Source organism: Lactuca serriola, chromosome 6 (assembly GCF_051521515.1).
Source record: "Lactuca serriola cultivar US96UC23 chromosome 6, Lser_US96UC23_V15, whole genome shotgun sequence".
NCBI lineage: Eukaryota > Viridiplantae > Streptophyta > Magnoliopsida > Asterales > Asteraceae > Lactuca > Lactuca serriola.
The window spans coordinates 181,312,565-181,336,544 of record NC_136413.1 but is presented as its reverse complement, the minus strand read 5'-3'; the positions used below and the strand labels follow the sequence as shown (position 1 = coordinate 181,336,544).

Here is a 23,980-nt window from a genome sequence, read left to right as displayed (position 1 = left end):
TTCAGTTATTACAGTTTGTTTTCAAAATAGTTTAAACATCAGAGTTCCCAGAAATCAAAATCATCAATCGAGGAAGTGTACGGTCACGCCTTCGCCTTCCCGCGGTCATCCGCTGAACTGACAATAAATTGAAACTGTAAGCTAGAAGGCTTAGTGAGTTACCCCCAAAATACCAAACTCACACTGATATAACCATATCATATAAACATATAAGTGATAGCTTCATTTTATTTACTTCTTTTTATAATTTTTTTAGCACATTCCATTCGCATTTTAGTTAATTTCCATGCATATTTTCCTTTTTGTTATTTTTATGACCATTTCGGGTACTTTCTAGTTTCTTGAGCATTATTGCAGATTTTAAGCAAAACTAGAGGAGCGGGAGTGTGCGGGATCTTTTGGAAGCCGATTGGACTTGAAGAGCAGTGGGGATGTCATGCTTGATAGCTTTGGAGGTGATCCAGGGAGTAGGCTTGTCGATTGCTTGATGGCGCAGAAGTGTTGAACTTTAAATTTGAAAGGGCGCGAGAGAATTCTTGAGTGTGCAAGATCGATGTTTAAGAGTTTGCAGAAGTTTTGAGTGATGTGGAAAGACAAATTGGGCTTTAATTGAAGAAATATTGAAGAAAAATGGGCTAGGAGCTGATTGGATTCGAACTGGGCCAATGGATTAGCTGTGGGAGCCCAAGACTTGAAGAAGCCCAAAAATCCCGTCGAAGCCCGCGGCCCGCGTAAGATTACCCGCGGCCCGCGTGGATTCCTGACAAGGGCAATTTCGGGATTTTACTTTGAGCTCTATATTGGGAAGGTTGGTGTGCCTCTTCAGCCTTATCTTGGAGGTCCGATTTTGATACTTTCTCTCTGGAGTTTGGAGCACTTTTGGAGGCCAAGAACACTTGAAGAATATCTTATTTTCATCTCTTGATTCTTGTCAAATGTTTGGTACAATCTTAACTAACTTTGTTTCTTTGAGTTTAGTCATGCTTGGCTAAACTAATCTTGGTTGACTTTTTGTTGAATCCTTTGAACTTTTGTTGGGTGTTGAAGAATCCACGAACTTGATCTTAAATCTTTATGGTAATGTTTTGTGTTTTATCATATTATCACTACTAGTATGTTTTTATTCATGAGTTTAAATGTATTTGTGGTGATTAGTTGGCTAATTTCTTGATTAAGTAAATGATCCTCAAATTAGCAAGCAACAAATGATTTTTGTGTTGTTTTTGCTTCACACAATCATAAAAACATTTCCTCCTACATGGTGGTGAAAGCATTTGACCCCTCTTGGATTTGGTGACTTTTTGGTTCTTAATGCTAGTTGACTTTCACTAATTACATGCTATTTGGAATTAGTGACTTTGACTAAGGAAATTGTTATGAGCTTCTCTAGCCATTTCAACAATTAAGAAAAGTCTAGGTAATCTCAAGCTCCTTGGATTACTATAGACAAATTAAGGATTTAAATCAAAGTATTGCACATTTGGATTCTAATGATACGTTCATCAAAAGTCAAAGTGAGAAAACTTTAAGTCAACCCTCTCTCCCTTATTGATTTTACATCAAACCCTTATTTTTGTTGAAAGTGTCTATTTAAATCATAGTTAATTCTAGTTTGTTTCAAGTATTTCAAAACACCAAAACCCCCCATTTTATTTTTATTGTTATTTTACAAGTATTTTTACAAAGAGATTTTTCATAGAGTTATAAATTGAACCAATCTCCGTGGATTCGACCCATTTACCACTATACACTATTTTAGTGTGTAATATTTAGGGTTATTACTATTTTTGGCCTCGATAACCACCAATAAGCAACAAAACAACCATGCATCTCAAGTCTACAATGTGACTGGTCTGCCCGCACCAAGCCTTCAGTCCACTTGATCCACTCTCTGAGTCTATAATATGACTGGACCGCCCGCACCGGGCCTTCAGTCTATCTGGCCCACTCTTCGAGCCTCGGCATGTCTGGACCCTCCTCTCGGGGCCTTCAGCCTATCCAGACCGCTCGCCGGGCCTTCGGCCTGACTAGGTACCCTCCTAGGCCTGCAGTTTATACGTTCCGCCCTGGGTATGTTGGCCTACATCACGAAGCAGGACCCGCCTCAACTCAACCCCCATACCATTCAAACAATCATGTGCACATAAATATCATACGCTAGCATGTATATAACAGATAATCATACCGATCTAACATATCACTAACACAACAACCATCCTATAACCAGGATTCCGACCTAACCGGTCACTAACATAACATCATCCTATATACTAGGATACCGACCAAAACCAGGTTACTAACATAATACCATCCTAACTACCAGGATGCAGATCTAGCAGATCAATAAATATATCAAGCAAATACCCGGATACAACTCCGATAAAGTGCCGACCCTGGTACCTTAGACATTGTTGATATAGTGAGGATAACTCACCTCGCACTGCCGATCTGAACTGAAGAATCGAACACCCGAATCACTGCCTCACCAAAATTCCCGAACAGCTGATCTCTCGACTCCCAAAGCTATCAATACCAAAATATCACTTAGTTCAAACAATAATCCTCCTTAGGGTAAAATGACCATTTTAACCCTAGCCCAACTTGGTCCATATCCAAGGCTCAAAATCATAATATGAAAAGCCCAACATTGGATGGGCTTCCCAAACCCATTAGTGGCCCACTAATGGCCCAATTTGATAAATTGGGCCCAATCCCTCTTATGGGTCTTACCCTAAGCCCAAATATCTTCTTGGCCCACATTATCTGACTCTTGATGGTCCACTAAGGCCCAAAATTCCCCCTTATAGCCCAAACAGAGGCCCAAAATCCATAAGGCCCATAACTGATGAGTACGTTGGGCGTACTCCTATGTACGTTAAGCATACTAGCCAAATGGTGAGTACGCTGGGCGTACCTGCTTGTACGCTCAACGTACTCCTCTGTTAAGTCATTTTCCCATTAAGTGCTTAATACTCAGATTCAGAAGCTACAATCACATATCCAAATCCTTTCCAACGTCTTATTCCATAAAGTCACTGACTTAGTGACTTTGCATGCCCCAAACAAGTCCAAACTCCAAAAAATGATACTCTACTTTCATGAAAGTGGTCTTAACTCTTGCATGAACCTATTAAGACCACCAAGATGACACCTTTCTTTCCTAGGGAGTCATTTAGCACTAAGGGTGGCAACCCTTAGCCTAGAAGCCGAATTTGGACTAAGAAGCTTCAACCTTTGGACCAAAATGACTTCAAAACTAAACCACACTAGATCTAAGCACTCTTAGATAAAGTTTATAGCTTTATACCTCCAAGTGATCTAAAATGGAACCCCGAACTCGGATCTACTATTTCCCCTTTGATCCACCACTTTGCTATACTCTTCACTTGCTTGGAAATGGCTTCACAATCACAAAAATGCTCTCTAATGACCTCCAAATCTCCAAGGACACCCAAGGGAGGGTTAGGTTTTCGTGGTGGCTGTATGAAGATGAGAGGGATGCTGATTGTAGCACCTGATTCCTGGTATGTGGAAATTTGTATAAGTGTTTGCATTTTTAGCCTTGTACTCGGCGAGTTGTAGGCCCGACTCGCCGAGTAGAGACGGGACCCGGGACACGTTTTGAGTTGGCGACTCGGCGAGTCCGTATTCTGGACTTGGCGAGTCACCGCTGTTGGATGAAACCCTAAGTTTCAGGGGTTTGCACCCTATTTAAACCCTCATTCCGCCCCAAGCTCGCCCCCATTCACCCTCAGATCCCTATACCTCGTTCAAGCTTTGTTTCTTTGTGAGTTTGAATCATTTGGTGTGTTCTCTTGAAGTTTTGGAGTGGGAAGGAGAGTAGATCAAGAAGAAGAAAAGAGGTCAAGCATCTTGGAGCTATCTCAGTGTGTTCCCTAAGGTATGACTCGGTTTCCCCCTTGTCTTCATGCTTATTGTCACTTATAGCTCCATTAAAGTCCTTCTTGAACCATTTCCAAGCTTGTGTATGTTTAAGGGTTCGTAATAAGCTGATTAACCTTTAGATCTAGGCATGGTTGAGCTCAAGGAGCTCAGATCTACTGCCTTTTTGGAACCATATTGCATGAAAGCCCTAGATCTACCCTTTTGGTGCATTTTGGACCCTAAAACCCTCATGGTTGTCTATTTACACGTAAAGTTGGAAACTTTACGTGTTAATCAAGCCCCATGATCACGGATCTATGTATGGCATGAGCTGGATTCAAGCAGAATCGACCATATAGTAATTGCATGGTAACAACTCGGCGAGTCGTTCATCGGACTCGGCGAGTCGAGACGTGAGTCCTCGGGTTTTCCCCTTTTTTCGTTTTGCCGAGTAGTGTAGTGAGTCCAGGGTGGACTCGGTGAGTTGGAAGCCGAACTTATTCATGAAGGAACTCGGCGAGTCAATGCCCTGACTCGGCGAGTTCAAGAAAATCTTCTTAGATCAAGAACAGACTCGACGAGTTGTTCATACAACTCGACGAGTCACAACATAAAGTGTTCATCGGATGAAGATGAACTCGGCGAGTTGTTCATACAACTCGGCGAGTAGGATGAAGGACTTGGACATCAGTTTAGAAGGAGAACTCGTCGAGTCAACGCCTAACTCGACGAGTAGAGACGGGATACAGAACAATCGATTAGATAGAGACTCGGCGAGTTGAAGAGCCAACTCGGCGAGTCGGGTCAACTGAAAGTTGACTCTGACCTTGGCTTATGACTTGGTTAGGGGTAAAATGGTCATTTTACCCCAAGGGACAGTTAGCAGTGGTTGATTGAGTGTTTTGTGGGAATTATAGCCGGAGGATTTCCGGAGCAGCAGCAGACAGTTAATCCCCACACAGATCAGCAGCTACATCGAGGTGAGTTACCTTCCAGTAGCGGTGGGTCTACGGCCACAATGACGGCCCACCAGTAGGAGTTATATGTAGATGATTGTCTCTGTGATATTCATCTAGGGATTACTACTACCTGTGTTATGTTTATGTGCTAGTATGATATGATGCTACGTGCTAGTGACAGTAGGGGGAGATAGTCCCCAAGATATCCGGTCGGTAGGGCCGAAGGGGTAGTCATACCCAGCCATGTTAGATAGATTCTGATATTGTGATACATGTTATGTGGTAGTAGTAGAGGGGATAAATAGTTCCCTAGTATCCGGTCGAGAGGACCGAAGGGGAGGCCAACACCCATATATGCTAGGCAGTATCCGGTCGAGAGGACCGAAGGGGAGGCCAGCACCCAGATATGCTAGGCAGTATCCGGTCGAGAGGATCGAAGGGGAGGCCAGCACCCAGGTATGCTAGGCAACGTCCGGTCGAGAGGACCGAAGGGGTAGGTCGGGCACCCAGATATGCTTGACAATATACGTATGTTATGTGATTATATGGTATGTGGTACAGTGGGGGGACTCACTAAGCTTCGTGCTTACAGTTTTCAGTTTTGGTTTCAGGTACCTCTTCAACTAAGGGAAATGAGCCGGCGCGGTAGCAGCATATCACACACACTCTTGTTTTTCCGCACTATGGATTTTCTGGGATGTACTCTGAAATATTGTTATGATATTACTGCTTTTCAGACACGGAGTATTATTATGAATGATTTGTAATGATGTTTTTACGTATTAACCTAATTTAAAAATGAAATTTTTAGCCGGTATTTTTGGGGCATTACACTGATAATTGGGGTATTATGTTCTTTATTTAGCGACATGCTCTAAAATATAGGGTTTAGGGTCTCTTAGAGTACGCTGGGCGTACTCCTCCCTATATCCGCGATCATTTACTCCACTACGTTGGGCGTACCTAGCTTACATTGGGCGTACCCAGCCAGACACGTGCATGCTTCCCTTGCATGCATGGGACTTGCTTGCCAAACATTTCCATTAGGGACCATTTATGCCAAATGCTTTAAAGTGTTATAACTTCTTCATTCTAAGTCCGTTTCCGATTAATTTTATATCCGCGAAAAGGTGGCGAGAAGTCCTACGCTCCTGACCACACACCCAAGCCTTAAACCTTGCGAATAAATCTCGGGGATCCTAAAAGACTGAATCGCTCATATCTTGGGCCTCCAAGACCGCCACAAAAGTGCTTTTCAAAACGAGGTGTTACACCGAACCTGGACTTGCCTCAACAAGTCCGGTCCAAGGTCTACCAACTTATGCAAAACCAGTCAAGTCTAGTCCAAATGCTCACCCTACACCACACCACACCACACCACAAACACCTTAGATCATTATAGATACGTTTAACAAATAGCTTTTAAGAGCTTTTAACTTTTGAGAAAAAAACTCGAATTAAAGAAAGAGAATTTTGTTTGGGAATACATACTTAAAGCTTTTATTTTAGACAAAACTTTTACATGTTTTCGACAATTAACCTTTGAGAGCTTTTCGTTTTTTATGAAAAGCTCGAATAAAATTAGAGGCTTCGTTCGAGGGTACAAGCTTAAAGCTTTTAGTTTAAACAAAAGACTCTGAATTTAAAAAACTATTTCGAGTAGAATTTAAGGAAATGTCACATGTATTATAACAAATTTACTATATTAATGATTATGTTTATAACAAATTTATTAGGTTATTGTTATCTTTCAATTTTAACTTTTATACATATCACTTATATAATTTTACATATTTTAAAAGCTTTCCAAACACTAATATAACAATAAACTAAACCTACAAGCTTCCAAACGTGAGCTTCCAACTAATTTTGCTAAGGGAGCTTAAAGTTTGTTACAAGTTAATTACTAACTCAATTTATAGTCTTCTTTTCATGTAAACATCAGGTGTACTATAAATAAAAAGTATTTTGTAATATACATTAAAAAATTCAATAACAATCTCATTCTCTATTTATTCTTGTTCTAATCTCTCTCTCATCTCTGTTCTAATCCCTCTCTCTATTGTTGTTTCTTATATGTTCTTAATGAGTCACCCTTAATCCAAAAGCTATTTCAAATAGCTTGTAAGAGCTTTTAGTTTGTTAGTTTTTATATTTTTAAAAGTTTATATCTATTTTTGTGAAACACTTATTAACAATTAAAAATTATACTCTACCACCTACAGCTAGATTTATCAAACATATATATGGTGCCTTATGAATACATTATTTTCAAATTATATTTCAAAAAACATAATATACATTAACATAAATAAAAAAATATATATGTCATCATATTTATTCAATAATTTATTATGACTTGCAAAATCTGGTGGGGGAGGGTACCCTATGGACCAACTGTAGCCCTCCACCCAGCCACGCACCAGTCGACACGCCTCCTGTTCTAGATATTTTTCAACCCTCACCGTCACCATATCTCCTTCTCTCTTCATCATCTTTTCTAGCAGCTAAATTATCTGTCTCCTTCCATGAAACATACAGTTTAAATTCGATATCGCCATGTCTATATGGTGTTAGCATGGAATCGATTCGAGTTTCGATGATAACAGTGCACGTGTTTTCTACATGTTCTGGTAAGTGAATCGATCAATTATGAATCGAGAAAAAATCACAAAAATGTGATATTAATCGTGCGTCGATATATATTAATGTGGATAATAGTATGAAAGTGAACAAAGAAAAAAAATGCTTGATTTCTGTTTTCTGAAAACGATTTGTGAACGTAAATTGTACTTTGAATTGATCCAGTTCGCTGTTTCTTGTGTTTCAGCAAATTTTTATCATTTTTGAAGATAATTTTATGTTTGTTTGCTTGTAAATTGCTCTAATAGGTCAGTATGTTAAGGAAAATGCTTTGATCGAATCATCGAAGGCAGATCCCTGTTGGCAACTTGGCATGAGTTACAGGTATGGTGAAGCTTTATTTTCTCTTTTTTTTGCAACTTTCAAAGTCTTTAAACCTGACATAATTGTCGAGGACACAACGAATCTTTTGTTTTTTTTGCTTTCGCTCGGTTTTGTGTACGATTAAACGGTTCAGCTTTCTAGGTTTTACTTGGAATACAACTTGATTTCTCTTTAAAATTGTCTGTAGTTGATGCATGTAGACCAAAAAAAGGAGTCAAATGCATGTTGGAAGGTGGATGGCTTGAAATTTCAGGTGCTTTGTATTTTTTCTAATTATGCTTGTTAATTTTCCAAAATAACGAACTTGACAGTTTTATGGACATGGAATTCCTGAACTTAGTTTGGCCTTTGTTTATGAGTATTGAGTAACAATTTTTTAACCTTCTTAATCTACTTTCTAAAAGGTTATTGAGCTGCCTGCTATTTGTATGCATAAGTGCATAACCATCTTTTATTCTAAGAAAAGGTTCTATTAATGCTGATATTAGATAAAGTTTGACTGAATCATTTGTTTTTTTACCAGGATCTGTAATATATCTTTGTTTGCAAATTAACAAAACCATATCATTTATATTCTATATGCTAGTGTATAGCTCTCATAAATTTGGAGTTTTGAAGCAATCTTTAAGTTTAATATATACAACTCTCATCTTTGCTCAGATATAAGTTTATGACACATTCTGGTAGTTTTGTTGCTTGTTTCATGGTTTAACTAAATGTTCACAATTTACAATACACAAAGATGAGTACCAGATTTGGTATGATCGGGAATTAGTATCATTTGAAAAGAAGGTATCTGCAATCTTTTCTGCAATTCGTAGCAAATTATTATCAACTAAGAGATTTTATTGAAGAGAACCAATGTGTAATTTGAATAATTGGAGTGGTCATATCTATCCACTACAAATGGTTTTATATATGAAACTAAAATCTTATACAGTTTCCAACAACATGAATAACTTCTACATGTTCAACTAAATACAAAATGATCTGCTGCAGGTAGACATAATAAGAGTTGTGTACTCCTTTATCCGTATTTTCAAAATATCCCTTACCTTGCCATGTATTATAAGTTTATAACTTTCTTACAAATCAAATGGTGGATATTTATTTTTTGTTTGCATACTAAAATGTTGATGATGTTCGCATCTATTTGTTGCTTTTTTTTTTTTTGGGGGGGGGGGGATGATTTATAACAACCCACTTGGTTTTCATGCTGTGTGGTGGATCCTGTCATGTGTTTATATTTCTATGTTCATTTTTTTCTTTTTAGTGGTGTGGGGCATGGTGTTCAAACTTCAAATCTTCATAAATATATATATGTACATTTCTTTCTTAGATTTCAGCAAATCAAGTACAAATCTTACTTACTTTTCATCTAAGTGAAAATATTCATGAAATAAAATATAAAACCCCACTCATGTAGTTCTTTGACCTTCAATTTATTTGCTTCTTTAATCTTTTACAGGCAGCTAGTTTTTTTTTTGGTCCCCTCCATTTTCCAAATTTGATTCCATCATTTCTGAATTGTCTATGATCTGGTAACCACTGACTAACACTATAAAACTTTTAAACTAGACGGGTTTATCTTTGATGAGGAATGAATTAACAGCCTTTGGAGTTCACCCATCTTCTCATTATTGTAGTTATAATCTGCATCATTTTCAGAAAATAATTGTTCATTCTAGCTATATGATTGAAACCTTTGAGATATTAATATAACAAAATGAATAAAAGATTATTAATAATCACCCCAAATTTGTAGAATGGAGTGGTGCTTGATCAGTTGCATCGTGTTGATCTGGCTGAGAAAGCTGGAGATGGATTGGGGGATGTGGATCCTCTCTCATGCTTGAACCATTTGTCAAAAATACATTTCTGTTTGCTGCTTCTCCATCTCTTATTCCATAAATCTAGGAGGTGACAAAATTACTAATTCATTATGTTTCATGATTTTACTGAAATATTTTTCACTGCAGTTGATAAAATATTAAATACCTTGTTGTAGAGTTCGGTATTTTCTTCACGAATTTGGGTTACTTTCTTACAAAGTTCGACATTTTCATGGTGGATGAGATTCCCCTGAATGAGTAAAAAAAGATCAAGTTACTTGAAGATATACTTTCTCTAGAATTGACATTTGAAAATGGTCTTAAGGTTTTGGCTTGACCTTTCGGCTGAGTTCTTCGATTTCCTCAAAAAGAAGTTGGTCCTATAGCAATTCATCAATTGTCATCAAGACAAAGTTTTTTTGGTTACATAAGTAAAGTATATAAGTCACAAGATTAGCATTAGATAAAGGGTAGTAGATTCAAACCTTTTTCATACGGATACCTCTGAGACTCATTTCAAGTTGGCTCTCCATGCCCTGTAGATCTTTCACACTTAAACCAGAAAGCTCTTCACCCATCATTCGCCTATAATTGTTATTGTTAAACTCAATATATCCTTGTATATTTTAATCAATTTCCAGAAGTTTCTTAAGGATACTAGATTGCATTACAAGTATAGGATTACTTGTTGTTAGAGCATCTCCAATGGGAACGGGAGGTTTTTTTTTTTTATTTTTTATTTTTTTTATAGTTTATTACTATATGAAATAATGTTTAAAGAGGTTATTACATTGGAACACTCGACTTATTTTTATTTTTGTATCAACTACTATTAAATGCTTATATTGTTTTTATGTTTTGTATATTTAACCCCCTTATTCAATATATTTCACTTTACTCCCGTAATTATATTTAAGTATCTAAATCTTTATTATTTTTTCTCTAGTAATTCTGTTTTATTAGATATCCAATAATATTTCATTTTATTTCTCAATATCAAATATTAACTTTATAACTATTATACAATATAGTCTAATTATTAGTTTTTTATTTCCAGGATTATTCACTATTTAGCCCTGTAATAATGTAGTATATGAATGTAACATGTCAAACTATTTGCCCTCTTAGAAATTCATGTAAAAGGTTGTCCTTATGGATTAAGAACATAGTCTGTATCACTAGTTTTCATGCTTTGCACTTACTGAATCTTGTTAGATAGAAATTTTACCTATGATTCTCTTGCAGACTCTGCAGTTGTTGCTTTAACATTGCAGCCTCCCTTTGCCAGAACTGTAAATAATAAATAGAGATTTTTTAGGGTCATCATCATAAACACTTTAAAATGTATGCAACAAAATAACTGTGAATTTGTATGCTAAAATAACTTCAGGTGCGATTTTGTTAAAAAAAATTTAGAACTTCCAGTATTAGGAAGAAGCAATGAAGCATGAGTAACTTTACTTGCAATTCAACTGCCTACATCTATGATAGCTGGTTGGTGATTGCTGACAACTTTCTGATACTTTTTGCTTGTGCTAAATGAATAAGTTATAAGAAATGAGACTAAATGAAGCTCCACCCAAACTGGATAATTACCGTTTAGAGTTTTGATTATTTTAGTTTTTACCACCAATTCGAGATAAAAACTAAGTAATTAAGGAGAATTGTTTCTGAGTTATTCCTCATCATGGTGTGGTCATGTATTAAGACAACAAGGATCACAATAATATAATGATACAACTCCTGAATTAGTTCCACTTGAGGGTAAAGATTGTTTTGGGATATATATGTTATATTCATATGATATGATTGTTGTCTTCCCATAATTTGCAACTAATTAGTAAAAAAATTAAGCAATTAAGATGGCTTTATTAGATGTCACTTGTTATTCTAGAGTCTAGACTATTTTTAATGTTATACCGGTTGTAAGCTTTGCCTTTGCGTATCATATGAGTAGTTCCACAACTTTCTAGGATGCATGTTAAGTATGGAATGCTTATTTTGCTTAAATTCATTTTTTTAGAAACTAGATTAAGATGTTTTAATAACCCACGAGAAAATGGACATACAAATTAGGCAAAAAGACGACGTTGAAGATGTTTGGTGGGAGAAGAATCTGAACATGATCTACTTAATGCCTTCTAATGAAGTTTTTATTGTATTTGATTATTTTATAAGGGAGCAACTTTTGTTTTGAGTTCTACCAAAACTTCTGAGGATTCTAGTCCAAATGTATCTATTTTTCCCTGGATAATTATAGCAAGAAATTGGTGACATTGATTTTGATGCACACGTTTTCTCAGTTAGTTATGTCCTATGTCCTAGGGGTATTTTTGGTATTTGATTATTAGTCAAAGACTTCTATATATTGAAGTACATGATAAATCAAACATTACATTTTTCTCGAATGGAGGGAGTAATATATTGTTTTAGCTTTGTGGATGATCTTTGTTCTTATAGAAAATGGACACTCTTTTTGTTTTTGTTTCAATGTGTGAATTAGTTATTCTGTCTTTTTTATCCAATTTATCAATTTATGTATATAACTTTATGAGGGAGTCGATGTAGGGTTTCTTTGTTGTTCGATAAAGATTACTTTCCTGTAGTAGTCCCGATACTTAGAAATAGATAAGTCACTGTGCAGCCCTTTTAATTTGTTAGTGTTAGATAAGGGTGAACATGGTTCTGTTTGGTTTTTCACTTGAAACTGGTAATGAACCAAAAAATTCTGATTTTGACTTCGGAGAAACCAACTGTTGGTTTTTCAGATTTTTTTTTTTGTTTTCAAATTGCAGAAAAGCACAACCATTTATCTACCAACACTCAGAGAAACCCTTATATTTTGTTTATATGCAGAAAAACCATTACATTTTCAGTTACATTTCAGATTTACCCAAATATCTCGGTTTTTTCTTTAATTTTAAATTATCGGTTGTTTTATGACAATATATTTATCTTGTTTGTTTTTAAGTTGACATGGAAAAAAAATAAGCAATGTCACTTATATTTGCCTAAGTAAATGATTGTTGAGTAAATGATCTATTTCTCACGTTTTACCATAGATAAGAGGCAACGTCACTTATTTTTGATTCCATGTTAACCTAAAAATGAAAAAGATAAATGTCATGTCACAAAACAATTGGTAATTTCTTTAAAAAACCGGATATTTGGGTTAATGTGAAAGGTAGCAAAAAATATAAGGGTTCTCTGCATATAAACAAAATGCAAGGGTTTTTCTGAATGCTAGTAGATAAATGGTTGTGCTTTTCTGGATTTTTCCCTTTTCATTTATCTTGGTTTTCTTTTTGAGTTTCGTTTTTTTTTTTTTGGACACTAGTGCTAGAAGTATCCATGTTTAGGCTTACTCTTGTTAGAGCAAGGAGTCCCTCCATGCTTGCTAATGAGATGAGAATCCACAAGTGAGGTTGTAGGTTGAAGCCTAGCATCACCTTCCTTGCTTTGTGGACATTGTAGTTTACCTTCCCCATGTTGGTAGCTGTGGGACCGGTTGGTGGGTGGCATTCACCAATTGTTAGAGAAAGGAGTTGTAAATAGATTGTTGTTGAATGTTTAAAAAACTCATTGCATTGACAAACCCTAATTTGTTTCATTGTATCATGCAGTTATATGTGCATGTCTTAAGTATCGAGGGAGCATCATACGTGAAGGGCATGCGGGGACAAGTGATCCTTGAGTGGGCGGATGGATGCACATGAGAATTCAGACTAGTTATCCAACATGGTAAAAATACTTCTTAAGTGATGGATGGATATATATTATTTTGGGTCACATCCGCTTTTAGCTGAATCGATTCTGCATTCAAACCTCAAAAACTTGATGTTATTATGTGGTTTGTTCTTCTAGGGCTTAATTGTTTTAGCAAGGGTCACCCAGGAACATCGGTGGATAAATGGTTCATTTCACAATACATGATATGAATATTATCAGAATACATGTACATGTTAGAATTAAAAGCTAAGTTACTTTTTCAACATGGCTAGTTTCACTGTTCTAGTGATGCCAATTAGCCATTAAGGATTGAGAAGATAACTTCCTGTATGAGAAATAGTCCCCTTATTATTTTTCAAGTTCTTATTTTTGACGATTAGCGGCTAATATAAGTGGTGAGGGATGCTTAAGCTAGGTGGATGATTTAGTGACCCTTTCTAATTAAAACCATAAGGAGAACACCCAATGGATGCTTAAGCGCCCTAAGTAGGATTTTTTGGAACACCAATAATATTATCTATCAGACGTATTCTAATTAAATTTGTATCCTATGATATGATTCATGATAATGATACCCTCTACATGTTTTTGGAACACTGTGGCTCATTCATCCATAAATTCAAATACAAGTGAAACCAATCCCTTAGAAGTCGTTACTCAATGTTCTCTGCATGGATAGAGTCCGTCTTACACATAATCTCATGTTCTTTGTATGTAAAGACTAAAGACATGTCCACTGGTAGAAAGAGATACTTCTCTGAAAGTTGCATAAAGTTTCAGGATGTAAACCAAAGCACAATGTTGATTTCGTATGGGCTTCTTTTAGAGTCGTGTCTATAGTTTTGAGTAGAAAATCATGATCGTAACTTTGGGAATTATCGAAATTTTTGTAATTTTAGCTTATGTATGTCAAAATTGACAATCATATACATTGTTTGGTTGTAATCCCATTGAAGTGAGTGTGTTTCTGAAGTCAAAGCTTCTCCTGGTCTGTAGTTCTAATTAGTCTTGTGATTTAGTATCTATTTCCTTTTTGGCTCCCCAATTCCTTGACTAATCAACTCATGCATGTGTTTGCATTTAAGGTTTAGGGTTTAGTGAAGTTGTCCCGAGTCTTTCTTCATACACTGAGTGTTATAGTAAGAGGCTATATTGTTTCAGTAGTTTCGTGAATTTCTGAGTGTTATGTAATCTGCATCAACCAGCACTTCATTTTTTGAGATTGTGTTACTCCAGATTGCTTTTACTCTTTGCACAATAATGTCAACCCCTTTTCGTTTCATCATGTATATGTATTTCTTTTTACCAAGATCTATTTCATCTTAGAAGGAGATTCAATGCGTATGAAAGCTTCATATCACAATGATTTAGTTTGTGAACACAAGAAATTCACTCATTTTCCTGGAGCTCTTGTTGCTTGAGGTATTTCTTGGTGCCGGATCTCATATGGCATGACGTATGCTCATGGTTTTACACAATCTAGCTAACACCAGCTTGTGGATCTCTCATGTTTTAGTCATGATACTTTTGTTTTGCATAAAAAAGGATCTGAGCTTTACCTTGAAATGATCATCAGCTTATTTTTCATGGCTACATGCGTTTTCCCTCAGTATTTGGTTCAATTTAAACTTATCTCTTTCTATGTATCTGATAAAAGGTCTTGCCTATTCACACACATTTTTTTAAGATGTTGTTTGATCCTTCCTGACTTAAGAGATGTCAGCCGTGACTTGATTCAAAGAGGATTTCATTTGCTATGTGGTCTATCGAAATTGATTGCTATATGCTCTTGTGTTCCTACATTTTGGTAGAAAACATTATCGAATAGAAATGGTGACTTTCAGGGAAATGCTGGGCGCAGGTTGGGATATGATTTGGGTTTGAACTTTGAAGGTAAGGCATGAATTAGGTTTGGATATTTTAATGATTGGGTTATATAGGAAGCAAGGGGTAGATATATTAATGATTTATCCATCATCAAATAATTTCTATTTGAATCCTTGAGGAAAAATTTTAGTGGATTAGCCTCTCTACAATTGTAAAGGGTATATGCCACCCACCCATAATCATCCCCACAGCCAACAAGGCGAAGATAAATCACAATGTTCCTAGACAAAGCAAGGAAGGTGATGCCCATGATTGAACCTAAGACCTCTCTTATGATTTTTCAGTTCTCACATTCTTACTCAATGAAATTGTAAAATAAAAACCTTGTACTAAAGATTGATCTTAGATGAATAAGAAGTCAGGAAGATGTTATTGCAAGGTTGGTAATCTGTAAGAGAGGTTTGAGGTTCAAGCATGGGCATCACCTTCCTTGGCTTGTAATTGTGGGATCAGTCACCCTTTTTTGATCTTTTGAATTAGGGTTATTACTGTGGCTGAGGTCCTTCCTTTGTGAGTGGGAAGGAAACAGATAAGTAATATGATGAAAAAGCTTTAGTGCTTTCTCTAGGATGGATTTTACCTGCGACTGCAGATTTTCCGAATCTGCCCCTTGCCCATGAAGCATGCAGATTCTTGGTCCTTCTGCTTTGGTCTTGGTGGTTCCTGAGATGAAGGAAGCAGTCTGCTTAATAAACTTACAAAAGAATATTGTTTTGTTTGGTACCAGAATCAGATTGCTTCTTTCAATTCAGTAAAGCATCTTGAAGCTGTCAGCAGTGAACATTTCAATCTGTGTTGTGTTGTGTTGACTTGAAGAGTGATCTGTTAAGAAAACGAACTATTTTTCAATGGGAAAGTCTCAGAGTCCTTCCGCCTCTTGGATGCTTTTGTTTCTGACTTTTCCTCCTTCATCTGCAGCTGTTGAAGAAGAGCAGTGGGTGATGCATGTCTGCAGAAATCAGTATCATCTTCCTTTCACTTTCCTAATTCCATAACAGTTTTTAAATCACCATTAAAAATAAAATACACAAGATAAAGCTACAGATGGACAGAGATTATAGGGTAGGTAAGGTACTCTTTGTGCATTCTGTATGCCAGAATCAGTCACCCATGTGAGGAGCTGGAGCTGGAGCAACTCAACCTCTCTGCCAACTTGTGCAGAATAGTTGGGTAATATTAGAAGCCTTATAATGCATGCTTATGACTTCATCTGATACTCTCTCAGTAATCAGCATTCAGCAGCCATAAGTCACTCTAATAGTAACCCTATCAGGGGTGATTTAAAGAATAATGGAGTCCTGTATTTCTTGTGAGTATGGATTATGGAATGGAAGAATACTGATGAAACCTAAAATTCTACAATCATATTTCCTATTCTTTAACTTAATTTTCATAGTGAGTATATCATAATCTTACTTAGAGTTAGAGGGGTTGGTATGATTTCTTAGCAAGGCTCCAGACATGGCATGTTGCTTGAGAAGCTTATATATGATGTATGCAACTACTACCCTACCCTTGCAGAAAGGTTAAAGGTATTTCACTAGTAATCCAAACTAGAGGGGTGCATCATGCATGTGCATTCCACCATATATACTGTGACTGTGATAGTATATTAATACAAGCTTAATACACAAAGAAAAGAAACGTGTAGTGTAGTGTAAACCAAATTTGCTACCATTATCTGATCTATTAATAGAATGTAGTAATCTTTGGTTCTTTAACATTCACACTGCTTCTTTTATATGCTGTGCTGTTCATCATTTCAATGCAGGCTTTCACAAGATCTAAAAAGTGTTATATAGCCTTTATCCTCCCTTTGCTGTCTTGTTTGAGAGAAAGCATGTTCAGGCTTTGGGTTCAGGGAGGAGGTTGTATATTTACTTATTTAGCCTTGGTGATAGATTGGTCGATCTGATTTCATGTTTATAGTTTGGTGTAAGGATGTTTTTTTTTCATCAATTCCTGGAGTACTTAGCAGAAGCTTTTATAAACTCTCTCATCTGTGGCTTCTATCCATCCATTCTTGTATGTCTCCTCATTGAACATTGATGTGGAATTGGAACAATTAAAATCGCAAAAAATCAATGAAGTCACAGAATTCTGGGAAGAAGAAGAAGATGTAGAATGAAATGATGTAATGATGAACAATAACTAATTCTAGGGAATCTCCCTCTCTGACTAGTACAGACTAAGAGCCAATTACAACCCAAAGAAAAGTAATGGAACATGAGATCTTCCTCCCCTTTTATTCTTCTCTCTCATCTGGCCAACTTCTAGCCACTTTCTTTAATTCCCTTTTTTACCCTCCTGGAGTAAACCTGCAAAACTCTTGGCTTACCCACATTTGGGGCTAATATTTCTGGATTCGTATCAAACATCAATCAGTACAGGTACCTATTTCTTTCTTCTTCACTCCTGTCTTGCTTGTCAACTTCCCAACACTTGATGGTTAGGTTTCCTGATATTAAGATTTCCCTATCCCAAGTTGTTTGTTTGTTTGTTAGAATTAGGTTTTTTTTTTTTTTTTTACTTGGTCTTTTTTGCTTTTGTTTCTCTAGTATTCAAAATTTCTATGAGTTTCTCTCCGTCCTTATTTTGAAGCTACATAGATAGTATTTGAACACAAGAATGCAACTGCTGGTGTTGCATTTGTAGCATACTTAATAATTTTTAATAAAAGTAGTAAAATATGAATGGGATTTAAGTTTTGTTGTTAAATATCTTTGATAAAAGTATTAAAATATGATTTGGATTTTGGTTGTTTAACAAAATTATTTACATATGATTATGATATGACATGTCTACGAAACTCAAGGGCAATGTGGTAATTTTGACATCTTGTTCTGTCTTACCGGATGCATAAAGCTAGCTTGTTCTGTTTTGTCCTAATCTTACTTACCAAAACCAAACACTACACAGAAACTCATTGCAGTCCCATCCAATCTTGTCCTGTGTCCCAAACACTACCTTAGATTGAAAATCATATGTTTGGAATATTATGTGTAGTCAAATTACAGTTTAGTTTTTATATGAAGACTACTTAAATAAAATACTCCCATTCTGTTTTCTCTGCCTCATGGTTCCCATTGCTTTTAAGTTAGTTGACTATTTGTACCAGTACCACTTCTCCTTTCTTTTTGTGTCTTAATTATCTTTTGGTCTTCCCTTATAACAAGAAAATTTCACATAATCTAAATTCTTCTTCTTTAGCTGAAGAAATTTAAATTAATAGATACTTATGATTGAGTACTATATAATATACATATGAGGGAGGATATATCTTTACACTTGCTACAAGTACATAATTTGGGAATTGAACCTTACACTTTGATAGGCTCTCTAACCAAAACAAGATTCTGATTCATGATACAAATCAGAATCTTTGCTACAGAATACAGTAAATGAAGGATCAGGAAGCATGGTGAGAGGTCTAATGTAAAAGGAGCATCTATCTCAATATACTTTTAAAGTTTTTTTTTTTTTTGGAAACTAGTTACAAGTAGGAAAGAAGGGAGCGCTACTTCATTTGTTTCATAGGGTGTATTAACCATATATAGTAGTAGTAAAAGTTAGGAAGGATAGGATGAAAGAGGGTAGTTGTGAGCTTACCCTGACCTCTGAAATTGGAGTTGTCATTTGTTGTTCGTCTTTGGCTTTGTGGTATCGATCAATCACCGACTTCATGCTGGTAAGAGTATAGCACAAATATTCTTTAGTTTCTAATCCTATATAAGCTTTCTACTTTGAAAAATCTATCAAGTTATAGCAAATACAAAGCATTTTTCACTAGATTTATCAAAGAAGTGAAAGTAGAATGCAGCTGTAATAGAAAGGATACATTAAATAAATAAACAAATGGAAGTTTATTGCTCATTCTTGCATTTAGCCCATAAAAATATACACTATTGCTGCTATCAGTTTACCTGGCAAATCAGATTGCAAAGAATATGGAAAAGTTTGAACAAGTTTTTAGATTATGCCCTCTTGTATAAAGTTCATTTGATTTGATTGGTATTATGCTACCTGTGTTGTGTTGACTTCACCCATATGACCAATTTTTTCTACCTGCTTGTCTATGGTGCTGTTTTAAGACAGTCCACATAAAAACTTGTTTCATATAGATGCCAGATATATAACGCATATGTAATTATGTATTGTACTTCTAAAATTTACCCTCTTGGAATTGAGAATGAGACCATAAAAAAACTAAAAACAAGAATCGGTTACAAATACAACACATACAGCGACTTAATTTCACTACAAAATAAAATAGGAGATTGGTTGAACCAACAATTAATTCTTGTTGATTGGGTCGCAATAATGTACTTACCTCTCATTGTCTATAATCATAAACAGGGTTTACAATTATTTCCAACATAGCAATAACCCTAAGGAATTCAAAATTACAGGACTACAGTTTTTTAATCTAATTATGATTTAATTGGAATAAATTAAATCCGAGGAATTGAAAGAAAAGTCCGTATATAGAGAAGACTAAAAGCAACATTTGATGGAAATTCAAGTCCCAAGGTGTAAAACGGTTTGGAGTTTATAAGAATAAGACCTTGCTATAATATTACAACTAAAATTACATATAGTTTAATAAGCCCCTCCAAGATATCTATCAAATCTCAATTAAGGTTAAGTCTTCTACTCAACTGAAAACATAACCATGTGCATTATGACTTCCAAACTATTAAGACCTTTGCTAAAATTAAATATAGTTTGATTGCAAGACAAGGGTGGGGAACAACCTGAAGCTCGAACCTAAGAAACATAAACCGTTGTGTTGACAACAAGCTTGGTGTAGACACTTATATGTAAATAAATTGTAACTCAAAGTTTTTGACATTAGAGATCTTTTCCCCCATGAAATGAAATCAGTTTCAACATTTTTTGCATGATTGCGAAACACTATACTTAGACTATATAGACTCGTTTGATCTCACTTATAATATGATAAGTTTCTGCTCCCATTCGATAGATGAGCTAGAGACAATTTGTTGCTTCTTAGAAGCCCAAAACCCAAAGATAAAGAATATGTTTTTGTTGTAGACATAAACACTCAATGGACAAGAGATAGTAACTTATTGTAACACATCTACAGTTGTCAATCTTTCCCCAGGCCATCAAATAAAGTACGCAAATCATGATCAATGATATAGGAAAAGAGTTGGTTTAATAAACATATCACATGCAAACATAAACCGTTTAAATATATGGGTTTGCGGGTTAATGAGTCGATTTCGGGTAGTCGACGAGTCATTTTTAGGTAACTTTTCATATGTTAAATTTATACGAATCATATACGTTTCTAAATTAATTAATAATAATTTTACATTAACTAAAATGAAATGAACAACCAAATACAAATCTACAACACATTTGAAAAAGAGGTTTCTAACGCCTTATATGGACTATATTCTATTAATTCATATATATATATATATATATATATATATATTTTAAAAATATAAGATAAAATCTGTTTTCGTATTTCCGCAAAGTGTGTGTGTGTGTGTGTGTGTATATATATATATATATATATATATATATATATATATATATATATATATATATATATATATATATATATATATAGGGTTCGGTTCCTGTGAGGACTTGTGAGAACACCTTAAAAAAATCTAAAAAAAAATACAAATCATAAAATCGAGCTTTAGATCTATGTCCAGAAGAAAAAAAAATTGCATCATTAAAATTGATCCATGATTCAATTTTATTTTTTTTATTTTGCATCATTTTGATTCATGATTCAATTTTAAGGTGTCCTCACGAGTACTCATTTTAAAATGAGTCCTCACCCGATCTTGTTATATATATATATATATATATATATATATATATATATATATATATATATATATATATATATATATATACACACACACACATGCAAACACAAAAGTTCAATAGAGAATCAAAAGGAATAAGGAATCAATAAACCAATCTCATCTATACATTCATACTATTTATGATGGGCGTGCATGCATGTGTGCATATATAAATATACAAATAAATATTCGATATGGATGGTGCAAATAGACATTGATATGTCAAACAATTACATGTTTATAAAGCAAGTTGATGTTTATGATTTAAGGAATTGATCAAGTTAATGTAGTAAGTATGCAAGTATATTATATGTACATGTATACTTTACACATATGTGAACAATGATTTGATCATATTTATGTAATTACCAAGATATGTTATATTTTGAGTTTTACGCATATGTAAACAACGATCTGATCATATTTATGTAAGACCAAGATATGTTATATTTTGAGTAAGGATACAAGTGTGATAACATGTTAATTTATTATTTTGTCACTGAAATAATTGAAAGGGTTGTGTTTCAATTTTTTTTTTTGGTAGAAGTGCTTATAACTTATGTAGTAACAAAACAAAATTTTTGAAAATGTGTTTTGATTAGTTTATGTGATGCGAAAAAACTATAAGTTTTTTTTGTTTGAGAAAACTACTTACCGTTGTAAAATGACCAAAAACAGGAAGATAGAGAAAAATAAAGGAAAAGAGAGTTTGAGGTTCATTAAAGGTACTGTGGTCTTTTTATCTTAAAATTTCATAGAGTTTCAGGTCTTTTTATCTTAAAAATTCATAGACTTTCAGTAAGTTAGCAGGGAGTGTGTAACACCCTTAATTTGGGCATGGAGTTTTAACTCATTTTTTTAATAAAAATATATTTTTTTGGAAAAATAAAATAAAATGATTAGATGAATTAAAAAAATTAGCTAAATAATACAAATTTAACCTTACATTAGCTTGATTTATCCTTGTGGGCTTAAATGTTATAAAATTGACGAGAAGGACTAAGAGTGTAATTAAATAAAGTGTTAGTTATTTGTTATTTTTTGGCCAATGTTTAAAATAAGAATCTTGAGGGTTTGTAGTGCAATATGTATTAAGTATGAAAACTAGTGATCTTTCTTCATTTTTCTTATTTGATTCAAACGACATGTAGAGAGGAAGACACACTTTGAAAATGGTGATCCCAAGCTCTCATGGTGGAATTGAAAGTCCTTTGGTATCAAATTATATATTCAACCATTTCCTCTTCATCTCTAAGTGATTAGGGCTATAATTTCTCTTTTAACTTCTTCATTTCATTATCTAGGGTTTTGAGTGATAAAGTTGAATTTGATTTTTATCTTTTATCAAGTGATTCAATGAAGTTTTAGTTTTTATCTCATCTCTAGAACATCATATTATCATCAATTTCCTCCATAGTTGATTGTATGATGCTTTGATAGAGATTTTTGTGTGTTTTCAACCCACGATTTTTTAATCTTGAATTTGATGATTGATTTGTGATTGGAATGAGTTTTAATGCTTGTACCACGCTCTAATCACTAATAAATCATTTGAATGGTTGATTCCATCTTCTATGGTGGAATGTGACGGGTTGCAACCTCAACTTAATGTTGGAGTTGTACTCTAGATTATGCCTGAAGTTTTGAATTCAAACCTAGGTTCTAGTTATATTTATGAAGTTAATTGTTAATTTGTGATGATCCTCATGATGATTCCAAAGTTCTATAGCTCCTATGTTAATGGAATTGATGATTCCAGTGGTTGCATACCATTGAAATCGTTTGGACTTGTTTTTAATCAATGGTAACCTCAAAATCATTTTGTAAAATTTGGAAAAGAAGTAACAATTTTAACACTACATGTATTTGAAGGTTTTTAAAGGTGTTTTAAAATCCATTTGAATTCACAAATGTTTTATTAGAAAAGAGTCTCATAACTTCACACCTAGACTTGGAATCATGTATGAAGGATGGAACCATAAACTGAATGGGCGGATTAGAAGTAATATAATGTTTTGAACTTTTCAACATAATTTAATTGATGCTTTTAAGGTTATTCAAATCAATCTAGTTGAGTCAATGCAGTGAAAATGCCAATTTTGAGACTATCTTAATTGTTGCTTCTTTTGAGTTTTATTGAATTCCTAGTCATCTAATCTACAATTTATGGAAATGAATCATCATTTTTATAATTTATTGAGTTGTTTTAGAAGTTTCCTAATAATTATTAAGTGTTTAAGAGTCCATTGGAACCATTCTTGATAAATCAAGACCCCAAGCAAAATAAATATATTTGGCAATGTCCTACATTTAAACCTTGGGCCAAACATGCCAAAATCCCTTTTCAATCAAGTTGGGTATGCCTAGTTGATTTTGGTACTTGTTGGTGAAACCGACGCGAACCCACATCCAAGCTAAGCCCAGGTGGGCTTAGTATTCAACCATTTCTTGTTTAGACCATAACTCTCTCACCTCATATCTAAATTAGTCCCTGTTTCTTTTCCTGTGTTCGTGTTTTAACATAAGGAAGACTTCGAGACAATGAAATTTCATCTTCCAAATTAAGATCTTAATATGTGACTTAATGGGTCACTTAATAGGATTTCAACAACCAATTCCCTATAGATACTTTGATTTTTTTTTCTTTCTTGTTTTCATTTTATATATGATTTTTTGGTTTGTCTATCATATAATATGATATTACTTGCTATATGTGTATCAATGGTTACTTGTATTCATGAAACTTATTTATGGTTTTGATGAAAATATATGCATAGTTTTGAAATGGTTTTAGAGCATCCTTTTGTGTGCATTCATATTAGGATTGGGTTGAATTGAGTGGCCACAAGACTTTGTGATCCCATATTTG

At 34.7% G+C, this 23,980-nt stretch overlaps 1 protein-coding gene and 1 long non-coding RNA gene across 14 annotated transcripts in view; one reads left to right on the top strand and one right to left on the bottom strand.

The window, feature by feature from the left end:
- Positions 1 to 7,224: 7,224 nt before the first annotated feature.
- The window catches only part of LOC145057497 (uncharacterized), a 19,621-nt gene continuing 2,865 nt past the window's right edge, over positions 7,225 to 23,980 (top strand). Inside the window, exons 1-5 of one of the 4 annotated variants that reach the window (XR_013686089.1) lie at positions 7,225 to 7,477; positions 7,736 to 7,811; positions 7,999 to 8,064; positions 13,267 to 13,384; positions 18,637 to 18,743. This is a non-coding gene — a long non-coding RNA (uncharacterized LOC145057497). Of the gene's footprint in view, positions 7,478 to 7,735; positions 7,812 to 7,998; positions 8,065 to 13,266; positions 13,746 to 18,636; positions 18,744 to 23,980 lie in introns of those variants that run through there. The other 3 variants (XR_013686088.1, XR_013686087.1, XR_013686086.1) reach the window with 3 other exon arrangements.
- LOC145057496 (MADS-box transcription factor 23-like) overlaps positions 9,100 to 23,980 on the bottom strand; it is a 26,022-nt gene continuing 11,141 nt past the window's right edge. For 2 of the 10 annotated variants that reach the window (XM_079005353.1, XM_079005352.1), the window contains exons 3-11: positions 18,869 to 18,944; positions 16,099 to 16,177; positions 15,840 to 15,922; positions 10,872 to 10,933; positions 10,129 to 10,228; positions 9,982 to 10,023; positions 9,810 to 9,893; positions 9,564 to 9,724; positions 9,100 to 9,464 (exon numbers count right to left, since the gene is read on the bottom strand). In XM_079005353.1, coding sequence (XP_078861479.1) covers positions 9,458 to 9,464; positions 9,564 to 9,724; positions 9,810 to 9,893; positions 9,982 to 10,023; positions 10,129 to 10,228; positions 10,872 to 10,933; positions 15,840 to 15,922; positions 16,099 to 16,177; positions 18,869 to 18,944 — 694 coding nt within the window. In that variant the 3' untranslated portion in view covers positions 9,100 to 9,457. Of the gene's footprint in view, positions 9,465 to 9,563; positions 9,725 to 9,809; positions 9,894 to 9,981; positions 10,024 to 10,128; positions 10,229 to 10,871; positions 10,934 to 15,839; positions 15,923 to 16,098; positions 16,243 to 16,334; positions 16,471 to 18,868; positions 18,945 to 23,980 lie in introns of those variants that run through there. The other 8 variants (XM_079005355.1, XM_079005354.1, XM_079005356.1 and 5 more) reach the window with 8 other exon arrangements.